At 41.8% G+C, this 22362-nt stretch overlaps 1 protein-coding gene across 1 annotated transcript in view; it reads left to right on the forward strand.

Annotated features, from left to right (window-relative positions):
- Window positions 1-22362, forward strand: part of SPATA5 (spermatogenesis associated 5) — a 1265813-nt gene that overhangs the window by 311472 nt on the left and 931979 nt on the right. The window contains exon 12 of the mRNA XM_053703628.1: window positions 13054-13107. Coding sequence (XP_053559603.1) covers window positions 13054-13107 — 54 coding nt within the window. The remainder of the gene's footprint in view (window positions 1-13053; window positions 13108-22362) is intronic.

Raw genomic sequence — 22362 nt, forward strand, 5'->3', positions numbered from 1 at the left:
ACTGTAAGACGACCTCCCACGAAGGAGTGTGACGTCAGACGCCGATAACGGACAACGGAGTGAAAGAACAACATGGAGAAGCAGTAAGCGGCCAGAACAGTGCGGTCTGCCATAACACTAAGAACTGTGAGTAAAACAAAGTTGATAACCACATTGGAAAGGCGAATGTAAAATAATCCTAACCTTTTTGAAGGATATAATAAGGCGCTGAAATTACCGCATGCACAGCACTAAGAGCGGTATATGAAAGCTTAACTGTCTTGGATTATACATTGAAAAAGCTACAAGCAAGAGTGTATGTAACAGCTAAAAGTTTGACCTGGCTTTTGGACATACATAGTTACTTCTTTGTTTTTCTTGCCGCGTGCATAGCACTAAGAGCGGTATTGAGTAAAGTATAAGAAGTAAATGATATAACAACCTGGTTTAAATTCATCAAATAATACAAATAGATATTTGGAACCCTATTTCAAGTTTTTTTTTAAAAAACGGACCCTTTTTTAATTTTGACTTTGTGTTTAACAATTTTTTATATAGCAATTTTGACACATATTGAGCTTTTTTATATGGTCATTTGAATATTCATATTGCATCTGGGAGACGTCCCAGAAATTTTTTTTTGACATCTAGTGGTAATTACCAAATATAAGAATTTTTAATAATAATTTTTTAAATAAATTTCATGTTGATTTAATTTTACCAGTTAAAGTCATTTATTATTGTCTACTGTTTCTTGACATAATCCTATTAACAAATTAGTCACCTAACACTATCCCTACACTTACACAAAAAGTTTTTTTATAGGACATTAGCACTATCATCACCAAACTTGTTTTCACAAAAAATCTTTAAAATATAGAAGATTTACACAATTAGCGCACTCTAATGGACTAGAAACACTACTCCTTTAAATCACCGAGTTTCTTTATAAGGCTAAATGCTGCTATAAACCATAAAATAAAATTATACACGTACTGTTAATATTACTATTTATTTCACTTACACATTGAAAAGAAAAAATCAATATCACAAAAGGCATCACTTTTATAAGGTTTAAATACCTTCTCCACACACAATTATATTTTTATTAATTTTTTTTCTTTACACCTGCAAAAATTGGTTATATGGACCTATTAATATTCATATCATAAAGCATTAATTGGAAAATATTTAGTATTATTTAAAAATCCGAAAAAATTGAATCACATCCCTTAAGTGTACCACGCCCCTATACCTACACAAATTCCTTAGGTTAATTAATAGTTTTAAAATATATATTTTTTTAATTCTACAGCTAAGTTTAAATTTATTTGAAGATAGGGATGTTGTAATTTTAATTTAAAGTTAGCGGGTTGTTAGGTTTAGGGGTTAATAGCTTAATATAGTTTATGGCGATGTGGGGAGCTGGCGGTTTAGGGGTTAATAGGTTTAGTTGATGGTAATGATGTGGGAGGCCAGAGGTTTAGGGGTTAATACGTTTATTTAGTGGCGGTGGGGTCTGTGTGGAGCGAAATAGGGGTTAATACATTTATTTAGTGGCAGCAGGGTCCAGGAGTGGCAGGATAGGGGTTAATAACTTTATTTAGTGGCGGCAGGGGTCCGGGCCTAAATTTTATTTAGGTTGCGGCGATGTCGGGGCTGCAGATTAGGGATGTTTAGACTCGGGGTTTATGTTAGGGTGTTAGGTGTAAACATTACATGTTTTCTACCATATAAATCAATGGGATATCTGGCAGCATCGAACATAAGCTTTCGCTGCTTTCAGACTCCCATTGATTCCTATGGCATCCGCGGCCTCCAGGGTGGCGGATTGAAAACCAGTTACGCTGGGCCGGAATAGCCGCTAGCGTACCTGTTAACTATTTGATAACTTTGAAAAACTGTCAAATAGGGCCGAACATCTGTAATGACGTAAGCATTGATCTGTGTCGGATTGAGACCGGCGGATCGTATGTTATGTCACAGATTTCAACTTTTGCCGTTCTGTAGCCTTTGATAACTAGGTCGAATCAAACTTGCAACAATTACGCTGCAGAATTCCAGCGTATTTGCTGTTGACAGCTTGATAAATATCCCCCTTTGACTTTACCTTGATTTTGCAAACATTGTGCTTATTTAGTATGTGAAAAATTAAAAAACTTGTGAAAGATTATATAAAAATACTTATTTAGTCGGCCTCCATGAATGAGGTTCTTGGTGGAAATGGTTGTGACAAAGTTGCTTGCAGAATTTCTATTTGATGATATTTTTTTTTCTGGTGTAGGAATGATAAGCATATAGTGCAGCTACTTGGGCCAAGCATTCTTCTTTTACATATGAGCTATCTGAAGGTTGGAAACTGTCCATGAAACATGTGCAAGGCAGGCCTTAGGATACCTGTTGTTCTAGTTGTGCCTTTGGGGACCTTTTCTATGTGCTTTAGGATGAGGAATCTCAGGTAGCTGATTAAACAAGGTTGTTTGTAACTAATATATTTGTTTTCACTGGTTTCTTGTTCAAAGTCTTTTTCAGTTCTCTTGTTTCTTTAAATTGCAGAGATTTTAAGCTGTTTTTTTCAAATCTTCTGAATCTTGTAGCATTCGTTCTTGAATGTCACATCTAGTTCTGGCATTAGTGACGATGTCAGACAACCTGCACCAAAAAAGTACTGTCTAACGAAGTTACATAGAAACGTTGAATGTTTCTCTGGCTTGCATCTTTATTGTTCAGTGCATATCTTTGTTGATAATTTGGGTTGGCTGATGTTGAGTGCATTTTCTCTTAGGGGGTCTTATCCTATATTACCAGCGTGCTCTTCATGTCTTATTCAGGGGGCATGTGAGAATGGCATATTAGTGTGGCTAGTCATAACAAAATGATTTCTTATATGGACAGTACTTACCATATGTGTATGCTGACCACTTTTTAAAATACTAGTATATTTCTTAATCACTTTTGTTTATTATTTTATATAATAACTTAATATACAGTTTTGTGGTCAATTTATAAAATGGGATTTTATTTTCTCTGTTTGCATGAATTATTTTGTAGATTTGTTTTGATACATAGAATGCATGTAAGAAAATGTAACTGTGGCTAATCCCCTTTTGCAGTAATGCAATAATAAAGTGCTCTAACATAGCATTTTCTTTTTGCACCATTATATCCCTTTAAGTTCCCCTCATACACCAAACAATATACCAGTATGGTACCTCAAATGGCAGAAAACTACAAGAAAAATCTGTGTATCACTGGGTCCTGCTGTGAACAAGTTAAGTTTGGCACGCTTTCTCTTTTAGGCAGGGGAGATCCTGCGGGGCTTCCGTGTTTACTGTGTGGGGCTTCTTCACTTCCGGTCTGATCTGCGACGGAGGAGAGGAAGCGGTTTCTGTAGTCCGGGTCATAGGAGGTGGTGAGTGCCCCGTCCATTGGAGGTTATAAAGGTGCCTGTTATTCTTCTTTTATTCTAATAAAACGCTAGCTATGGAGGATTCTGACGCATTAGAGGGTACTCCCTCATACCTGTGTTTATTGTGAGGTTCCGGTAGACCAACCTGCCCAATTATGTTCCACATGCCTTGGGAGGTTTGAGACATCTAAAACTAAAAGAATCTCTAGTACCACTGAGCCGTCCACCTCTGAGGGTTCTCCGTCCCGTGAGGTGCGTTCCAGAGTTGAGTCCCCTATTGCACATGCAGCGCCCCGGGGTCCGATTGTTGCTCCTTCAGGAGAGATTTGTTGGCCGCCAGATTTTGCGGATAAACTGCAGACGGCGGTTTCCAAAGTAATCCACGCCTTACCACGTTCTGCTAAGCGCAAGCATAGGGCCTTTCACAACGGTCAGACCCAGGATTCATCCGTGTCGGAAGCTCCTGCCGAGTGGTTCGATGACGAGGGGGCCTCTTCTGGGTCGGAATCCGCGTCATCTAAAGCTCCAGCAGAGGAGCCTGGCTATAGGTTTAAAATGGAGAATCTGCGCTTTTTACTAAAGCAAGTGCTTGATACTCTGGAGGTTCCTGAGCAGAAGCTTCTGGAGGAACCTTCTATCCCTAAGTTAGATAAGGTTTATGAGGACAGGGTGGTACCCCAGACCTTCCCGGTTCCTATAAAGATGGCTAACATTATCAAGAATGAATGGGCTTGATTAGGTTCTTCCTTTTCCCCTTCCTCGTCCTTTAAGAAACGTTTCCCCATTCCGGCGGCTCAGTTGGAGCTGTGGGGGACCATCCCTAGGGTGGATGGGGCTATCTCCACGCTCGCTAAGAGAACGACTATTCCCCTAGAGGATAGTTTGTCGTTTAAAGAGGCCATAGATAAAAAGTCAGAGAACATGCTGAGAAAGATGTTTCAGCACACAGGATTTGTTTTTCAGCCGGCAGCGGCCGTAGCCACTGGACCTGCATCATATTGGTGTTGATTCCCTGTGTGAAATGATTGAGGGGGAGCCCTCTTTAGAGGGTTGCAGGAAAAGATTTAGGCTTTGAAGGTAGCCAATTCTTTCATTTGTGACGCCAATATGCAGATTATTCGCCTGAATGCTAAGGTGTCAGGTTTTTCAGGTTTTAGCGCGCAAAGCCTTGTGGCTAAAATCTTGGTCGGCGGACATGACCTCTAAATAGAGGTTGCTCTCTCTGCCTTTTCAAGGTAAGAGATTCTGTTCAGTCCAGGCCTGGACTTGATCATATCCACGGTTACGGAAGGCAAGGGTGCCTTCCTACCCCAGGATAAGAAAGCTAAACCTAAAGGATCTACTTTTCGTCCCTTTCGTGCAGAAAGGGCCCAGTGTCAGCAGCCCGCTGCAAAGGCGGACCAATCCAAGGGAACTTGGAAACCTGCTCAGTCTTGGAACAAGTCCAAACAGATCAAGAAGCCCGCCGAGACCAAGTCAACCTAAAGGGGTGGCCCCCGACAGGTCTACGGACCGAGTAGGGGGCAGGTTATCTCTATTCTCCGAAGCCTGGTTGCAGGATGTTCAGGACCCTTGGGTTGTGGAGGTTGTCTCCCAGGGTTACAGGATAGGGTTCAAGTCCTTTCCACCCAGGGGCAGATTCACCGTGTCAAACATGTCATTGAGGCCGGAAAAGAAAGAGACCTTTCTAGGATGTGTGAGGGATCTTTTCTCTCTAGGTGTTATCGTACCAGTACCCCTTGCAGAAAGGGGTCTAGGGTATTATTCAAATCTGTTCGTAGTTCTAAAGAAGGAGGGCACGTTACGCCTGATTTTGGATCTAACATGTCTAAACAAGTTTTTGTCTGTTCCATCGTTCAAAATGGAAACGATCAGGTCCATTTTGCCCTGAGTTCAAGAGGGGCAGTTCATGACCACGATAGACTTGAAGGATGCCTACCTTCATGTTCCAATTCACAGGCACCACTTCAGATTCCTAAGATTTGCTTTTCTGGACCAGCACTTCCAGTTTGTGGCCCTTCCTTTCGGCCTGGCAACGGCCCCAAGAGTTTTCACAAAGGTTCTCGGGGCCCTGCTTGCAGTGGCCAGATCCAGGGGCATTGCGGTGGTGCCCTACCTGGATGACATTCTGGTTCAGGCGTTGTCCTTCAGTCTGGCAGTGGACTATTCAAGGACTCTGCTCCTGTTGCTTCAATCTCACGGTTGGAAGATAAACTCCAGGAAGAGCTCCCTGGTACCCAGCTTCAGGGTGGAGTTTCTGGGTACGATCATAGACCATAGATGTGTCCATGAAGATTTTCCTCACGGATCAGAGACGCAGGAAGCTTGCATCCACCTGTCTGACCTTTCGATCCTCAGAGAGGCCTCGGTGGCACAATATATGGAGGTGATCGGGCTCATGGTCTCCAGCATAGACGTCATTCCATTTGCCAGGTTTCACCTCAGGCCTCTTCAATTATGCATGTTGAGGCAGTGGAAGGGCGATCATTCAGATCTGTCACAGTTGATATCCATGGAGGTGCGGGCTCGGAACTCCCTTTCTTGGTGGATCCGCCCGGAACAACTGTCCCTGGGGACAACCTTCTTGAGACCGTTCTGGGAGGTTGTGACCACGGACGCGAGTCTGGCGAGAATGGGAGCTGTTTGGGGTGCTAGGATGACACAGGGAAAATGGTCTCAGCTGGAGTCCCTTTTACCGATAAATATCCTGGAACATCGAGCGATCTACAATGCTCTGAAGGCGTGGCCCCTCCTGCGGCGTTCAACTTCACACGGTTTCAGACGGACAACATTACCTCAGTGGCTTACATCAACCATAAGGGGGGTACGAGGAGCTTCCTTGCAATGAGAGAGGTGTCTCAGATTCTGGTATGGGTGGAGTCCCTCAACTGTTCGCTTTCGGCGATCCACATTCCGGGTGTGGACAACTGGGAAGCGGACTTCCTCAGCAGGCAAGCATTCCATCCGGGGGAATAGTCTCTTCACCTCGAGGTGTTTGCGGACATTTGTCTCAGATGGGGGGCAACAGAGATAGATCTCATGGCATCCAGACTCAATTGCAAACTTCCCCGATACGGGTTGAGGTCGAGGGACCCCCAGGCAGAACTGATAGATGCATTAGCGGTGCCTTGGGGGTTCAATCTAGCGTACATTTTTCCTCCCTTACCACTTCTACCTCGTGTAGTGGCACGCATAAAACAGGAGAGAGCGTCGACCATGCGGAGGACGTGGTTTGCAGATCTGGTGGGGATGTCATCCTCTCCGCCGTGGAGGTTACCCTGTCGCAGGGATCTGCTGGAACAGGGTCCTTTCCAACATCAAAATCTCTGTTCTCTGAGGCTGACTGCGTGGAGATTGAGCGCTTAGTCCTAGCCAAGAAAGGTTTTTCTGAAAGGATGATTGACACTCTAGTTCAGGCAAGAAAGCAAGTCACTCGGCGCATCTACCATAAGGTGTGGAGGACTTACTTGGCCTGGTGTGAGAAACATGGATACCCTTGGCATAAGGTGAGGGTTTCCAGAATTCTGTCTTTTCTTCAAGAGGGTTAAAAGAAGGGTCTTGCCGCTAGTTCCTTAAAGGGACAGATTTTGGCATTATCTGTTTTGTTGCATAGGAGATTCGCTGAGCTCCCTGACATTCAATCCTTTGTTTAGGCTCGGTCTCGAATCAGGCCTGTCTTTAGGCAGTCTGCTCCCCCATGGAGCTTAAATTTGGTCCTTAGGGTTTTGCAGCAGGTTCCGTTTGAATTAAGATTCTGTCCTGGAAGGTTCTCTTCCTGTTGGCCGTTGCATCGGCTCGCAGAGTATCTGAACTGGCGACCTTACAACATGGGCCCCCTTATCTGGTTTTTCATATGGATAAGGCTGTTCGTACTGGTTTAGGGTTTCTCCCTAAGGTGGTGTCCAATCGTAACATTAATCAGGAAATAGTTGTTCCTTCTCTGTGTCCTAATCCTTCTTCTTCGAAGGAGCGGTTACTTTATAATCTAGACGTGGTCTGTGCCCTGAAGTTCTATCTTCAGGCTACAAAGGACTTCAGGCAATCTACATCTCTTTTTGTTGTGTATTCCGGGAAGCGCAGGGGTCAGAGGACTTCTGCTACTTCTTTGTCTTTTTACTGAGGAGCTTGATCTGTTTGGCTTACGAGACAGTGGGACATAAGCCTCCTCAGAGGAACACGGCTCATTCCACTAGAGCGGTGGCTTCGTTTTGGGTCTTCAAAAATTAGGCCTCTGGGGGCGTGTCCGAGCAGCGATCCTGAGCAGTCGTACTTTTCCGGAGCTCCTGCTGATTTCTCATTAATCCGCCGGTTTATAGAGATATCTTACAGCACAACAGACTTAATTGCTATATAAATTACTATACCGCTCAGAAGAGCATCACATTTCAAGCCTTGCTGTATTTTTGAAGCTAGAACTCCGCATCGGAAGATAAAGGCCTGAAGCGGCGGCTTGTTACCAGGGAGCGTTACCCCCCTCGGCTAGCCGAGGTCTTGTACCTTAATTGAGCATAATATCAACTTTGTACCTGCGCTAACATTTTTGCCTTGTATCTTGCAAATCGCTAACAGCTTTACGTGCAACGGAGAGGACTCCTATAAAGCAGGGATCCATAGAGCCCTGAAAGAAAGTGCCGACTATGGATGACATGGAGGTACTAGCACAATATAACCAACACTATGCAAATTTTGAGAGGCTCATGGAGTCGCTAATAGAAAGAGCTCCATTCGATATCCTTATGAATAAGTTGTGTACCATCAACAACCAAATAAAAACTACTGAGGAAGACCGGACACTTGCTACACAAATTGGCGCCAAGAAGACTGTGCGCATAGCAGAAACATCTTGCCCACAACAAGAGCCTACAATGTTCAATCCCAGTGTATCTTGGCCGGAAGAACCATCTCTCGCTACGGAATCCGTGTCAGACTGCATCTATCTGACAACGCAGTGGGGCCCATGGGGTGGCTCTCACAAGCAGGGAATCACCATGTGGCCGCTGCAATATCATCTCAACTGGAACGCATCAAGATGCTGCCTCGGATCATTACTGCAGGTCAGAGACTGGCGCTAAGTGGACATTATAGGGGGCAAGGGGGGCCCCACAATCAATTAAGATCGCTATGTTGCCAGGCATTGTGCCATATAGCACCAGGGTGGCCAGAGAACTGAATGATCGCAGAGGAAAGTTCATGCATATGGAAGGGCTGCAGGACCTCTCACAGCTTATACACCCGTCGGAACTGCGACATGCTGACATGCTAATAAGACTCTTGTCCCGCAAGATTTGGTTTGACCGATCTTTGCAAAAAGTATTCTTAGCTATTACAGAAGCTGTCATATATGATCAGGCTGCTATAGGGGGCTAATATTGACTTAATGTACCACTAAGGCCATCAAATCCTCTCGGTGGAAATGTCGGTATCCATGTAAAGTTCCTGTGTTATTCAGTTTTGATCCGTGTTTGTGTCAGTTTATTTAGCATATATGTTAAACCCTAACGTTATACGGCTCATACATTGTTTATAATAATTTCTTAGTGATTGTTTATTGTGATATTAGGAGATACACCGAAACTGCTTAATAATACACCGCCTCCATGTTTTCAAGCCTCTGTGTGCGGCTTGCGGCCGGGGCCGCAGAATAGAGGATAGTACAACATCATTGCACAAGGAGAGGATCTTTCTTATGTTGCTATCGGTGAAAAGTAATGTTGCCAAACCAACTATGCCCAAATTCTATTAAACTCATTTCTTGGCAATATTGAGTTGTAAGAAAATCCTGGCTAATAGGGAAAAGATAGTGTTACAAATAGTTGGCCCTTAACATCTGATCAAAAATAGATTTGTAAAATAATAAGAGGGGATAACTTTTGGTCCTAAAGGTACGTGTTTTATAATATTCGATTCATATATTGTTACCTTCATTCTTTTGCTTTGTTCTTTGTCTCTCAACATTATGTTTTTTCTTTGTTTTACTTACACATAACCCCCATATTAACTATACTCGTATAGGGCCCAAGAGAGGCTCAATTAGATAGCTGGGGTAATATTGAGGTTCAATGATTAATACTCATAGTTTTTTTTTAATTTATAACAGATCTCACTCACAACACTGGAGGTGAGAATACCCCTACAATATCTACAGATATCATACCCAATGTCTTAATTCATGACCTTCTAGTGTTGCAGTAAAGTGAATGAGTATTATATAATTTTAGCTGATGCATGGCTCCATCAATATGACATACCGTTTTGTAACAATTTTTGAAATATTCCATGTATTCTCAAATTCTGCTGTACAACCTCATGTTTTTTCAATAAAGCTCTTAAAAATTAAAAAAAAAAATTAAAAAAAAAATTAGGCCTCTATGGAGCAGATTTGTAATGCGGCTACTTGGTCTTCCTTACATAATTTTACAAAGTTTTACAAATTTGACGTTTTAACTTCTGCGGAAGTGGCTTTTGGGAGAAAGGTTCTACAGGCTGTGGTGCCTTCAGATTAGGGTCCGCCTTTTACCCTCTCGGTTTCATTCAGTGTCCTCTAGAGCTTGGGTATATGTTCCCAAAAGTAATGAATGAAGTCGTGGGCTCTCCTCCCCTTTTAGATGGCAAACATAAATTATGCTTACCTGATAATTTCATTTCCATCGTGGGAAGGAGAGTCCATGGCTCCCGTCCGTATCTTCAGTGGGCAGACCTAAATTTAATTTATCTTCTGGCACCATTTATACCCTGATATTTCTCCTACTGTTCCTTGTTCCCTCAGCAGAATGACTGGGGGATGAGGGGAGTGGGAGAGGTATTTAAGCCTTTGGCTGGGGTGTCTTTGCCTCCTCCTTGTGGCCAGGTTCTTAATTCCCAATAGTACTGAATTAAGCTGTGGACTCTCCTCCCCACAATGGAAATGAAATTTTCAGGTAAGCATAATTTATGTTTTTATTTATTGTTTTGCATTAAAAATATGAGTAAATGTTAATAGGAATAGTTTGTTTAAGAATATGTTTGAAAGAAAGTACAAAGTCCGGAATTTGCAGTAAAAGTTTTCAATGTTTTATTATCCTTTTAAAAGCGGTACATGTATAAAAGACAAACATATGCCCTCAGTGCAAGCTTACGCGTTTCGGCTTAGTTGCCGTACTCATAGCTTCCTATCCACCTTCTCACTAGGGGGCCATTTAAGAGAAGTAAAACCATTTGATTGGCTTGGGTTACATGTTGGAAATTAACTATTTCATTGCTAACTTGTATTGCTATTAGGCTTAATTAACCTTACTCCTTAGAATTTAGCTAAACATATTAACATTAGCAATTTACATGTCACGCTAAAACCTCAATGCATAGGTTGCAACAACTTTTTTAAGTTCTTATTATCACAAAAAACGTATTTTCTTCCATTTGATTTCCTTTGTTGTTTTTATACAGAGATTAATCCATTTGGGATTTGATAAAAAGGTGCTGTTTTAGGTAATACATGTTTCATAATACATTGCGCACCTTATAACCTTAATAATTGATACATAACCAATCTTATAGCAATTAATCTAACCTGGTATGATATTTTTTCAATACTCTATGGCTTGCTTATAAATGTTTGTATCATAGATTTTCACAAATAGACACCTCAAATCATAAATAATACGTAAATTCTCTGTATCTTCAAAATTTGAAATTTATAATATAGGAAGTATACTGTATACTGTATATACTGTAATTTAAGATTGATATCCACCCATATTTAATAAAATATATAACAAGACAATACATTACTAATGTATACTGAAACTTAGAGACTTACAAGTCTTCTTCTCAGTGTCACATTAAAGTAAGGTATTTACTTCCAAAAATTAATGAGGTCATAGGAAGAATTCAACCCCTTTGGATATCTCGTTTGGAGATGGAATATCCAAAAGACCTCACGTTTCCCTAGTACCTGATCCCTATCCCCTCCCCTTTGATTGATATTAACCACTTGATGGTGCATTTAAATCTTTCTGCCTGTTTGTTATGGACTAAATTGAAGTGCTGCACCAGGGGGGTGGTCAGGACACCCGTCTTAATATCTGAAAGATGTTCCCTAATTCGTACGCGTGTTTCTCTGGATGTCATACCCACATATTGTAGGTGACAAACTTCACAACCTGCTAGGTATATGGTATACTTGCTTCTGCAATTCATACACCTGCTATGTCGATATACTTTATTCGTTACTTCACTTTTAAAACCTTCACCTGTAATCACGTGCTCACATGCCTTGCAGGAATGGTTTCTACATCGAAACACTCCCTTGAAACGTAGCCAGGAACTTGAATCCCCTCTTTGTATTGTTTTGAGCTGTGTGGGTGCCAAGATGTTACCTAAAGAAACTCCTTTTCTGTAGGAACATCTACATCCCTTCTTTACAGTGTCCTCCAAGGCTGCATCTGCTGCCAATAATCTAAAATTCTTCTGTATTATATGACAGATCTTATGATACTAGGTACTGTAATCAGTGGTGAAAAATATTTTCCCTTGATTGGTAGACTTACTACATACTGATTTCTCTAGTAGGGTCCCTCTTTCAATGATGGTAACTTCCTGTCTCGTTTTTGCTACTACATGTTGATTGTAGCCTCTATTAATGAGGCGTTCTGTTAATTGATGTGCATGTGTCTCATAGGCCTGGGGGTTACTGCAATTCCTCTTTAGTCTTGAAAACTGTCCCTTAGCGACAGACCTAAAGACCTGCTTGGGATGACTGCTCCTGGCGTGGAGAAGGGTATTACCTGTGATCGGTTTTCTGTAAACCTCAGTTTCAATTCCTACATTTGGTATACCAATCAGGGTTAAGTCCAAAAAATTAATTCTGGAATTGTTGAGTTCAAAAGTGAACTCTAACCCCATGTCATTAGTGTTAATCCAGGTTACAAATTCAATTGCCATTTCTACAGTCCCTTCCCACATCAGGAACAGGTAATCTATGTAACGTTTATAAAAACGGATGTACTGTCGAAAGGGTTTCCCACCCCCATAGATGCGGGACAGCTCCCACCAACCCATATATAGGTTGGCGAAAGAGGGTGCAAATTTTGCACCCATCGCTGTCCCGCATCTCTGGATTACTTTTATCATCAATTTTGCTTTTTGTCTTGGTAATCTTAGTTCAAAGCTAAAGCTAGGTAGGCTCATATGCTAATTTCTAAGCCCTTAAATGCCGTCTCTTATCTGAATTCATTTGACACAGCTAGAGGGTGTTTGTTCACATGTGCCATTTAGATAACATTGTGCTCACACCCATGGAGTTACCTAGGAGTCAGCACTGATTGGCTAAAATGCAAGTCTGTCAAAAGAACTGAAACAAGGGGGCAGTCTGCAGAGGCTTAAATACAAGGAAATTAGAGATGTAAAAATTGTATTAATATAACAGTGTTGGTTATGCAAAACTGGGGAATGGGTAATAAAGGTATTATCTATCTTTTAAAACAAAAATTCTGGAGTAGACTGTCCCTTTAAATCAGCACTCCTTACATGTTGTCCAAGTGCTTTAGTCTTCAGCTAAACTAATGTTAAGCTTGCTTTTTAAAGTAACTATACACATTTTTTTTTAGAAATATTAAAGTTTATTAAATAAGATTATCTATTTATTCCTTTATGGTAAATTTAAACTCTTTAATATTTTATTTTGTTAGGGGCCAGAACTGATGAACAAGTATGTTGGTGAATCGGAACGAGCTGTCAGAGAAGTAAGTATTTTTTAAAAGGTATATATTTATTAATTAGGATTTTTTTTATTGGGTTTCAAAATAAGTGAAACAAGTAGAAACATAAACGCGTGACTATATCCATAAAAATTGAGATATGAAATAGCATGTCTGATTAGGTACAATGTAACCCATGTATTGAGTGCACATAAAATATAAACTAGGTTAAAATCAAAAGTTTCAAAGAAAGTTGTCTAAGGCCCCCCAATAAGTTCCCTGAGAACTTCATAGTGCTTCATAGTTAAAGACAAATCAAGCTTTAAAAAAAATGAAATTTGGCAGAGGCTTATCCCAGTAAAACTATATTTACGCTGATTCCCCAGATTTAGGTCTAAGGCCCCCCAATAAGTTCCCTGAGAACTTCATAGTGCTTCATAGTTAAAGACAAATCAAGCTTTAAAAAAAATGAAATTTGGCAGAGGCTTATCCCAGTAAAACTATATTTACGCTGATTCCCCAGATTTAGGTAATTTATTCTAATGAAAGAATCAATTTCACCCTTAGACCAATGTGGAAAAGTGAGGACCTGTGCAGATTTCCAGAATCTGATAATTAAGCGCTTAGCATAGCTTTGTGCGGTATAGGCGTGCGAGTACGGCATCATTTAGAAACATTGTAGTCAAAAAAGTGCATTCCAAGGTGATACCCAGGGCTCCCTCCAAACAACCCACAACTTGAGAACATAAAGGTTTAATCCCCAGACAATCCCACTAAATATGAGATAAGGAGCCTATCCCTCTCGCACCCCAACATTGGTTTGTTACCTGTGGTTATATTTTATGGAGACGGGTCGGAGTAAGATACCAGTGCACCAAAAACTTAGTTAGTTTCAACTATAGAGTAGGAGATGGATGACCACAAAACATTTTTAACCCTTTCGCTACTGAGACATTTTAACATCCCTGTGGTAGAAGTGTTTTTAGTTGTTTGGCCCTCATTGCATTTACACATAAATTGTAACTTTTTTTCTTTGAGGTATTTACACAAATTATACCTCATTTATTTCAACAGACCAAGCATTTATAGAATTTAACTTTATCTTGCAAAAATGGCATATGAAAAAATACCACCATATTAAATAAAATAATTAAAAAAACATTTTTGTGATCTCTGTTCCCCAGGGTCTTCAGGATTCAGATCAGAGGGGTGGGGGGGACCCCCAGGGGTTACTAACTATGTTTGTCATCCACACTGCAGGAGTAGATGCGCATAACGAGAACAGCTTGTCATGCGCATCTAAGAGTTTAAAAACCTCCCTCCAGTTATCTCCTAATGAAATATCTAAATGTAGAAGTGTAGGATGGCAGAGTAGGTTATTAAATATCAGAAGAGAGAGAACAGCACTCCTGAGGTAGAAAAAAAGCTAGAGTAACTTCCATGCCTGTTCATTTCTATTGCAACTCAGGGTGCACGTTCTTTTAGCACACTATGCCTTTTCACAGAGAAGAAATATCCTGTAGCATATCAGTCTGACCCTGCCTAATAACAGTCCAGCACCGAAATACCAGGCAATTCTTCTCTGAACAAGAGAAACAACAACCCCAGACAATTGTTTCAGCTTTCTTTGGGCCTCGTCAGTAAGTTGCAGTTGTATCTTTCTAAGGGCATGTGTGCAAGGAGTCCACGTCTGGTTTCCCCCATTACTCTTAGGGAGACCCAAGAGTAATTTGCATTAATATAAGAAGATAGAGAACAGCACTCCTGAGATAGAACAAAAGCTAAAATAACTTCCATGCCTGTTCATTTCTATTGCAACTTTGGGTGCACGTTCTTTTAGCACACTATGCCTTTTCACAGAGAAAAAATATCCTGTAGCATATCAGTCTGACCCTGCCTAATTACAGTCCAGCGCCGAAATACCAGGCAATTCTTCTCTGAACAAGAGAAACAACAACCCCAGACGATCGTTTCGGCCTTCTGTGGGCTTCGTCAGTGAGGTGGAGTTGTATCTCTCTAAGGGCATGTGTGCAAGGAGTCCACGTCTGATTTCCCCTATTACTCTAAGGGAGACCCAAGAGTAATTTGCATAAATATCAGAAGAGAGAGAACATCACTCCTGAGATAGAACAAAAGCTAGAATAACTTGGTAAAAGAGACTGCACCCGGAGTGGCACTCGCCTTGTGGACAAGCACTGACGTTTTTCTAGCTTTTGTTCTGTCTCAGTTGAGTGCGTCTCTCTATTTTCTTGTTTTTATGCAAATTACTCTTGGGTCTCCCTAAGAGAAAAAAGGGGAAACCAGACGTGGACTCTGAAACGTTCGCCTGGGGTTTGTTGTTTTCTCTTGTTCAGAGAAGAATTGCCTGGTATTTCGGCGCTGGACTGTCATTGGGCAGGGTTAGACTAATATGCTACAGGATATTTTTTTCTCTGTGAAAGGCATAATGTGCTAAAAGAGACTGCACCCTGAGTGGCACTGGCCTTGTGGACATGCACAGAAGTTTTTCTAGCTTTTGTTCTGTCTCAGTTGAGTGCGTCTCTCTGTTTTCTTGAGAGTTGGTTATTAAGTAAGGTGTAAGTGGACAGTAGGGATTCCCTTAGTCTAGATCAATAAATTGTCCCATGTGTTTGAGGTTCCAGAGATTAAGACATTTTATATCTGGATCTGGTGCTTGGCTTTTGGAACCGAAATCTCTAATAAGTGGAACAGCAGACATTTGTGAATATAAATTTAGCCAAGATTTGCTTTCCCTGTTTTGGTTTCAATCGATTACTTGAGCTATATGAACCACTTTGTAATAATTTAATGTATTTGGAACTCCGACTCTCCTAAATTAAACACATAGTCTGGAGTTGAAGCTAAACCCAGGCTTCAATGCCAGACTATGTATTTAACCCAAATAAAAGTATTAATATACAATTGTAATAAAGTGAGAGATCTGTCCAATAAGGGTATAGGAAGGGTTTGCATTATGTATAATATTTCCTTCCTAAGATACGAAGAGTCCACTGTTTCATTCCTTACTGTTGGGAAATACAACACCTGGCCACCAGGAGGAGGCAAAGACATCCCAGCCAAAGGCCTAAATATCCCTCCCACTTCCTCATTACCCCAGTCATTCTTTGTCTTTCGTCTCGCTAGGAGGTGGCAGAGAAGTGTCAGAAGATTTGGAGAGTCCTGAAAAAAGGGTATCTGCCCTTCGAGATAGGACTGGAGTTTTAGTAGTCATGTCAACCTCTCATTGAGAGTATTGATGAAAGTTAGAGTCTGGAGCTGCAGGGAAAGTTTTTCTGCAAAACCATCCAGACTACTGCTAACAGCTCCTAAGCAATCAGTGTTGACGAGTTTCACTGCCTGCTTTCTCTCACTCAAGTCCATGTTAGGAACGCTGCTATAAGACTGTCACACTTGAGAGGCTGTGTTCTGTTCCACAGCATGGATCCTGGAGGTAAGATTGTTTCAATTTTTACACATAAAACGCTATAACAGGGTCATAGTGTGGCTCCTTTATACCTTGATAGGATCCAGGGTTAATAATCTCTGAATGGGGTTTATTGAATAGTTGGGGTTAATTAATCAGTGTATTAATTATTTGCATGCTGCTTTGTGTGATTTTTTTCCTGGGCTGATAGACACTGTGTTTTTGACTGGAACAAACAGGTTTCACTTTTTAAGTTTCACTTTCGTTTTTGAAAGTGTTGCACAGCTCCTATTACTTGCTGTACTTGTAATAACAGGGGAAGTACTGTCTTGCACTCCATGTGACCGGGTGTGGTCTATGTTCATTTCGCCCATTCCGGCTGAGACTTAAACCTGAAGAGAGCGTTTCCTATATTAACTGTCTGGGTCTAGGAGGTGGTGAGTGCCCCAGCCATTGGGAGTATAAAGCTGCAGTTTTCTATTTAAAAAATGTTTTTATTTGTGTCCTTCTGTGGGTATAACCTGAACTATGGAGGACTCTGACATGTTAGAAGGTACTCCTTCTGTACTAAATCATACCTGTTTATATTGTAAGAAGGCCATGGTTTTCCCGCCCACTCAATTATGTTCCACATGCTTTAACACCCTTATAAAGATGGGAGACAAGCCTGCTAAGGCTCTTAGTCCCTCTGAGCCGTCTACCTCTCAGGACTCGTCGTTCTGTGAGATTACTACCCTTGCTACATTATCCACTTCACATGCAGTTCCCCGTAGCACATCTAATCCTCCATCTGGAGGGGACCTGCTTCCTACGGACAATGCCACGCAGTTACAAACGTTAGTGTCTGCGGCCCTCAGTGCATTACCTCACTCTAACAAACGCAAGAGAAAGTTTAAACAGCTCTCCTGACCCGGAGTCATCTAAATATTTATCGGATTTAGCTATTATGTCCCAGTTATCCGATGATGAATTAACCTCTGTAGCTTCAGAGGGTGAACTTTCTAGGTCGGAGTCCTTAGCGTCTAAGCCTCCTGCTGTGGTGGAACCATCCTTTAGATTTTAAATTGAGCACTTGCGTTTTTTATTAAAAGAGATTCTGTCTACGTTAGAGGTTCCAGAGGCCGCGCTGCCTGAAGAAACCTATAATACCTAAATTAGAGTTTACGAAGACAGGAAAGTTCCTTTGACTTTTCCTGTGCCGGTTAAGATGGCAAACATTATTAAGAACGAATGGGAAAGAATTGGTCCTTCTTTTTCCCCCTTGTCTACTTTTAAAAAGTTGTTCCCGGTCCCGGACTCTCAACTGGATTTGTGGGGCTCCATTCATAAGTGTATGGTGCTATCTCTACGCTTGCTAAGTGTACTACTATACTTCTTGAGGATAGTTCTTCGTTCAGAGAGCCGATGAATAAGAAAACCTTTCTGAGAAAGATGTTTCAACCGGCGGCTGCAGTTGCAGCGGTTGCCGGAGCGGCTACCTACTTGGGCGACTCTTTGTCGGACCTCATTGAGGTGGAGTCTCCCCTCAAGGATATTCAAGACAGAATTAAAGCTCTGAGAATTGCTAATTCTTTTATCTGTGATGCGAACATGCAATTATTCGCCTACATGCAAAGGCCTCTGGCTTTGCGGTCCTAGCTCGCCGGGCGCTCTGGTTGAAGACTTGGTCTGCAGATATGACTTCTAAGTCCAGACTCCTTTCTCTTCCCTTCAAGGGAAAGATTTTATTTGGTCCAGGCCTGGACTCTATTATTTATACGGTTACCGGAGACAAATGGTGCCTTTCTACCACAAGATAAGAAGAACAAGTCTAAGGGACGACAATCTTCTAATTTTCGTTCCTTTCGTTCTGACAAATCCCAACGACGACAATCCTCCTCCAAGCCCAAGCAACCCAAGAGTACTTGAAAGCCGGCTCAGTCCTGGAATAAATTAAAGCAGAAAAAGAAGCCCGCCGAAAACAAATTGGCATGAAGGGGCGGCCCCCGATCCGGGATCGGATCGTGTAGGGGGCAGACTGTCTCTTTTTTCAGACTCCTGGTTCAAGGACATATAGGATCCGTGGGTCCTGGAGGTGGTATCTCAGGGATACAAAATAAGCTTCAAATCTCATCCGCCAAGGGGCAGATTCCTTCTCTCGAATCTGTCTACCAGACTAGAAAAGAGGGATTCCTTTCTAGGGTGCGTTCAGGATCTATCCTCCTTAGGAGTTGTTGTCCCGGTGCCTATCGAAGAAAGAGGTTTGGGGTTTTATTCAAACCTTTTCGTGGTCCCAAAGAAGGAGGGAACTTTCCACCCAATTATGGACCTAAAGTGCTTAAACAAATTTCTCAGTGTCCCTTCCTTCAAGATGGAGACAGTAAGGTCCATCTTTACTTTAATTCAGGATGGCCAGTTTATGACCACTATAGATCTGAAGGACGCTTACCTTCATGTTCCAATCCAAAGGGAGCACTTTCAGTTCCTGAGGTTTGCATTCCTGGACCAGCACTTCCAGTTCATTGCCCTTCTATTTGGCCTTGCTACTGCTCCAAGAATCTTTACAAAGGTTCTGGGGGCTCTTCTAGCCATTGCCAGAACTCAGGGTACTGCAGAAGCCCCATACTTGGACGATAGTCAAGTGCAAGCACCAACCTTTCGTCTTGTGGAAGAATTCTCAGAGTCCCTTCTCAGTCTTCTTCGATCACATGGATGGAAGATAAACTTGGAAAAGAGTTCTCTTATCCCAAGTACCAGGGTGAAATTCCTGAGTACTATAATAGACTCCATATCCATGAGGATATTTCTAACAAACCAGAGACATTGCAAGCTAACTTCGTCATGTCTTGCCCTTTTGGATCTTCTTGAGTCTCTCTGTGGCTCAGTGTATGGAGGTGATTGGTCTCATGGTGTCCTGCATGGACATCATTCCTTTTGCCAGGTTCCATCTCAGACCTTTACAACTGTGCATGCTGAGGCAGTGGAACGGCGATCATTCAGAACTGTCTCAACAGATTGTATTAGACAGCCGGTCGAGAGAATTGCTCTCTTGGTGGCTCGGTCCAGATCATCTGTCCTGAGGGACATGCTTCTTAAGACCATCCTGGTAGATTGTGACTACAGACGCAAGCCTATCCGGATGGGGAGCTGTTTGGGGTGCCAGGAAGGCACAGGAGTTGTGGACTCAGGGGGACTCCTCCCTCCCGATAAATATTTTGGAACTACGGGCAGTCTTCAAGGCCTTGAAGTCTTGGCCACTTCTGGGTTTGTCCCAGTTTATCAGATTCCAATCAGACAATATACCAAGCTACCCAGGTACGGGTCGAGGTTGAGGGATCCCCAAGCGAATCTAATAGATGCACTAGCAGTGCCCTGGAGGTTCAGACTCAAATATCTTTTTCCTCCATTACCGCTTCTTCCTCGAGTGGTAACCCTGGTAACCCGCATCAAGCAAGAGCTTGATTGCTGATTGCTCCATCGTGGCCGTGAAGGACGTGGTTGGCGGAGATGTCCTCATCTCCTCCGTGGAAGTTACCTTGTCGCAGAGACCTGCTGATACAAGGTCCATTTGGTGATCAAAATCTAGATTCTCTGAGGCTGACTGCGTGGAGAACGCTTAGGCCTCTATTTATCAAGCTGTCTACTTACCTGCATTTGACGGCCCCAATACGCTCACCTAAGATCGCCTAACATTGCCGCCGCGGACCTGAATACGTTCCCCAAATTTATCAAGAAAGCTTCAAAAAGCCGCGCACCAAGTATGGGGCGATGAGCAGCGGACTGTTGTTAACTAACAGTCATCAATCTCGCTGCTCTTCGGCTTATTCGCAGCTTTCTTGCTACCCTGTCACTAAGCACCCACACTATACTATACAGCTTTACCCCCTAAACCACCGCTCCCGGAGCCCCCTGCAACTCTAATAAATTTATTAACCCCTAAACCGCCGCTCCCGGACCCCGCCGCAACTCTTATAAATGTATTAACCCCTAAACAGCTGCTCCTGGAGCCCACCACCTCCTACATTATACCTATTAACCCATAATCTGCCGCCCCCTATACCGCCGCCACCTACATAAAGTTATTAACCCCTATCCTGCTGCTCCTGGACCCCGCCGCAACTAAATAAAATGTTTAACCCCTATACCCCGCTCCCGGAGCCCACCACCACCTACATTACATTTATTAACCCCTAATCTGCCCCCCACACCGCCGCCACTATAATAAACATATTAACCCCTAAACCTAAGTCTAACCCTAACACCCCCCTAACTTAAATATTATTTTAATAAATCTAAATAAATTTACTATTATTAACTAAATTATTCCTATTTAAAACTAAATACTTACCTATAAAATAAACCCTAAGATAGCTACAATATAACTAATAGTTACATTGTAGCTATCTTAGGGTTTATTTTTATTTTACATGGAAGTTTGTAACTAGCTAGAATTAACTATTTAATAACTACCTAGCTAAAATAAATACAAAGTTACTTGTAAAATAAATCATAACCTAAACTAACTACAATTACTTACAATTAAATAAAATAAAATAAAGTACAAAAAACAACAAACACTAAATTACAGAAAATTAAAAAAAATTACAAGAAGTTTAAACTAATTTCACCTAATCTAAGCCCCCTAATAAAATAAAAAAGCCCCCCAAAATAATAAAAATCCCTACCCTACACTAAATTACAAATATCCCTTAAAAGGGCCTTTTGCGGGGTGTTGCCCCAAAGTAATCAGCTCTTTTACCTGTAAAAAAAGAAATACAACCCCCCCAACATTAAAACCCACCACCCACACACCCAACCCTACTATAAAACCCACCCAAACCCCCCTTAAAAAAAACCTAACCTAACACTAACCCCCTGAAGATCACCCTACCTTGAGCCGTCTTTACAAGTGGTCCTCCAGAGGGTCCGAAGTCTTCATCCTATCCGGGCAGAAGAAGACCTCCAGACCGGCAGAAGTCTTCATCCAGACGGCATCTTCTATCTTCATCCTTCCGGAGCGGAGCGGGTCCATCTTCAAGACATGTGACGCGGAGCATCCTCTTCATCCGACGGCCGACGACTGAATGACTGGTCCTTTAAGTGACGTCATCCAAGATGGCGTCCCTTGAATTCCAATTGGCTGATTGAATTCTATCAGCCAATCGGAATTAAGGTAGGAAAAATCCTATTGGCTGAGTTGCGGTGGGGTCCGGGAGCGGCGGTTTAGGGGTTAATAAGTATAAAGTAGGTGTCGGCGGTGTAGGGGGGGGCAGATTAGGGGTGTTTAGACTCTCCCTATCCTGAAGGAAAGGAATTTATCTGGTAAGCATAAATTATGATTTTTGGTAAGACAGACATCTTTTTAGCCTTAATTCAACTAAGACAAGACAGGTGGCCATTTGAAAGCCAATGTGATAGTTTATTACTCTTGGCTTTTAGTTTAGTAAAACTGATAACCGAGCTTGTCCCTCTCCACCACTAATGCAGAGGCAGTTAATCTTATCATCTAGTGAGCATTAGTAGGAAATACAAAGCCAATACTCATTTTAAGGTTGGAGGAAAGGAGATTTAATCTCCTGCAACTGAAACGTTTTTTCACTGTAAGAGCAATAAAATTGTGGAACTCATTACCAAAGGAGGTAGTGAATGCCAATACACTAGATACATTTAAAAATTGTTTGGATACATTTCTGTCTATAAACAAAATTCATAGATATGATTGCTAGTATTAAATTGATCACCTTTTAGTGGGATTATTTAAGCTTAACTGGAGCTTGTAAGTATTTTAGATTTGTATAGGTTGAACTTAATGTACTTCTGTCTTTTTTCAACCTCATCTACTATGTTACTATGTTACTACAGTATTAGTTGTATCTTAATCTTAAACTACTTATGTG

This window comes from Bombina bombina, chromosome 2 (genome assembly GCF_027579735.1).
Source record: "Bombina bombina isolate aBomBom1 chromosome 2, aBomBom1.pri, whole genome shotgun sequence".
In the NCBI taxonomy this organism is placed as follows: domain Eukaryota; kingdom Metazoa; phylum Chordata; class Amphibia; order Anura; family Bombinatoridae; genus Bombina; species Bombina bombina.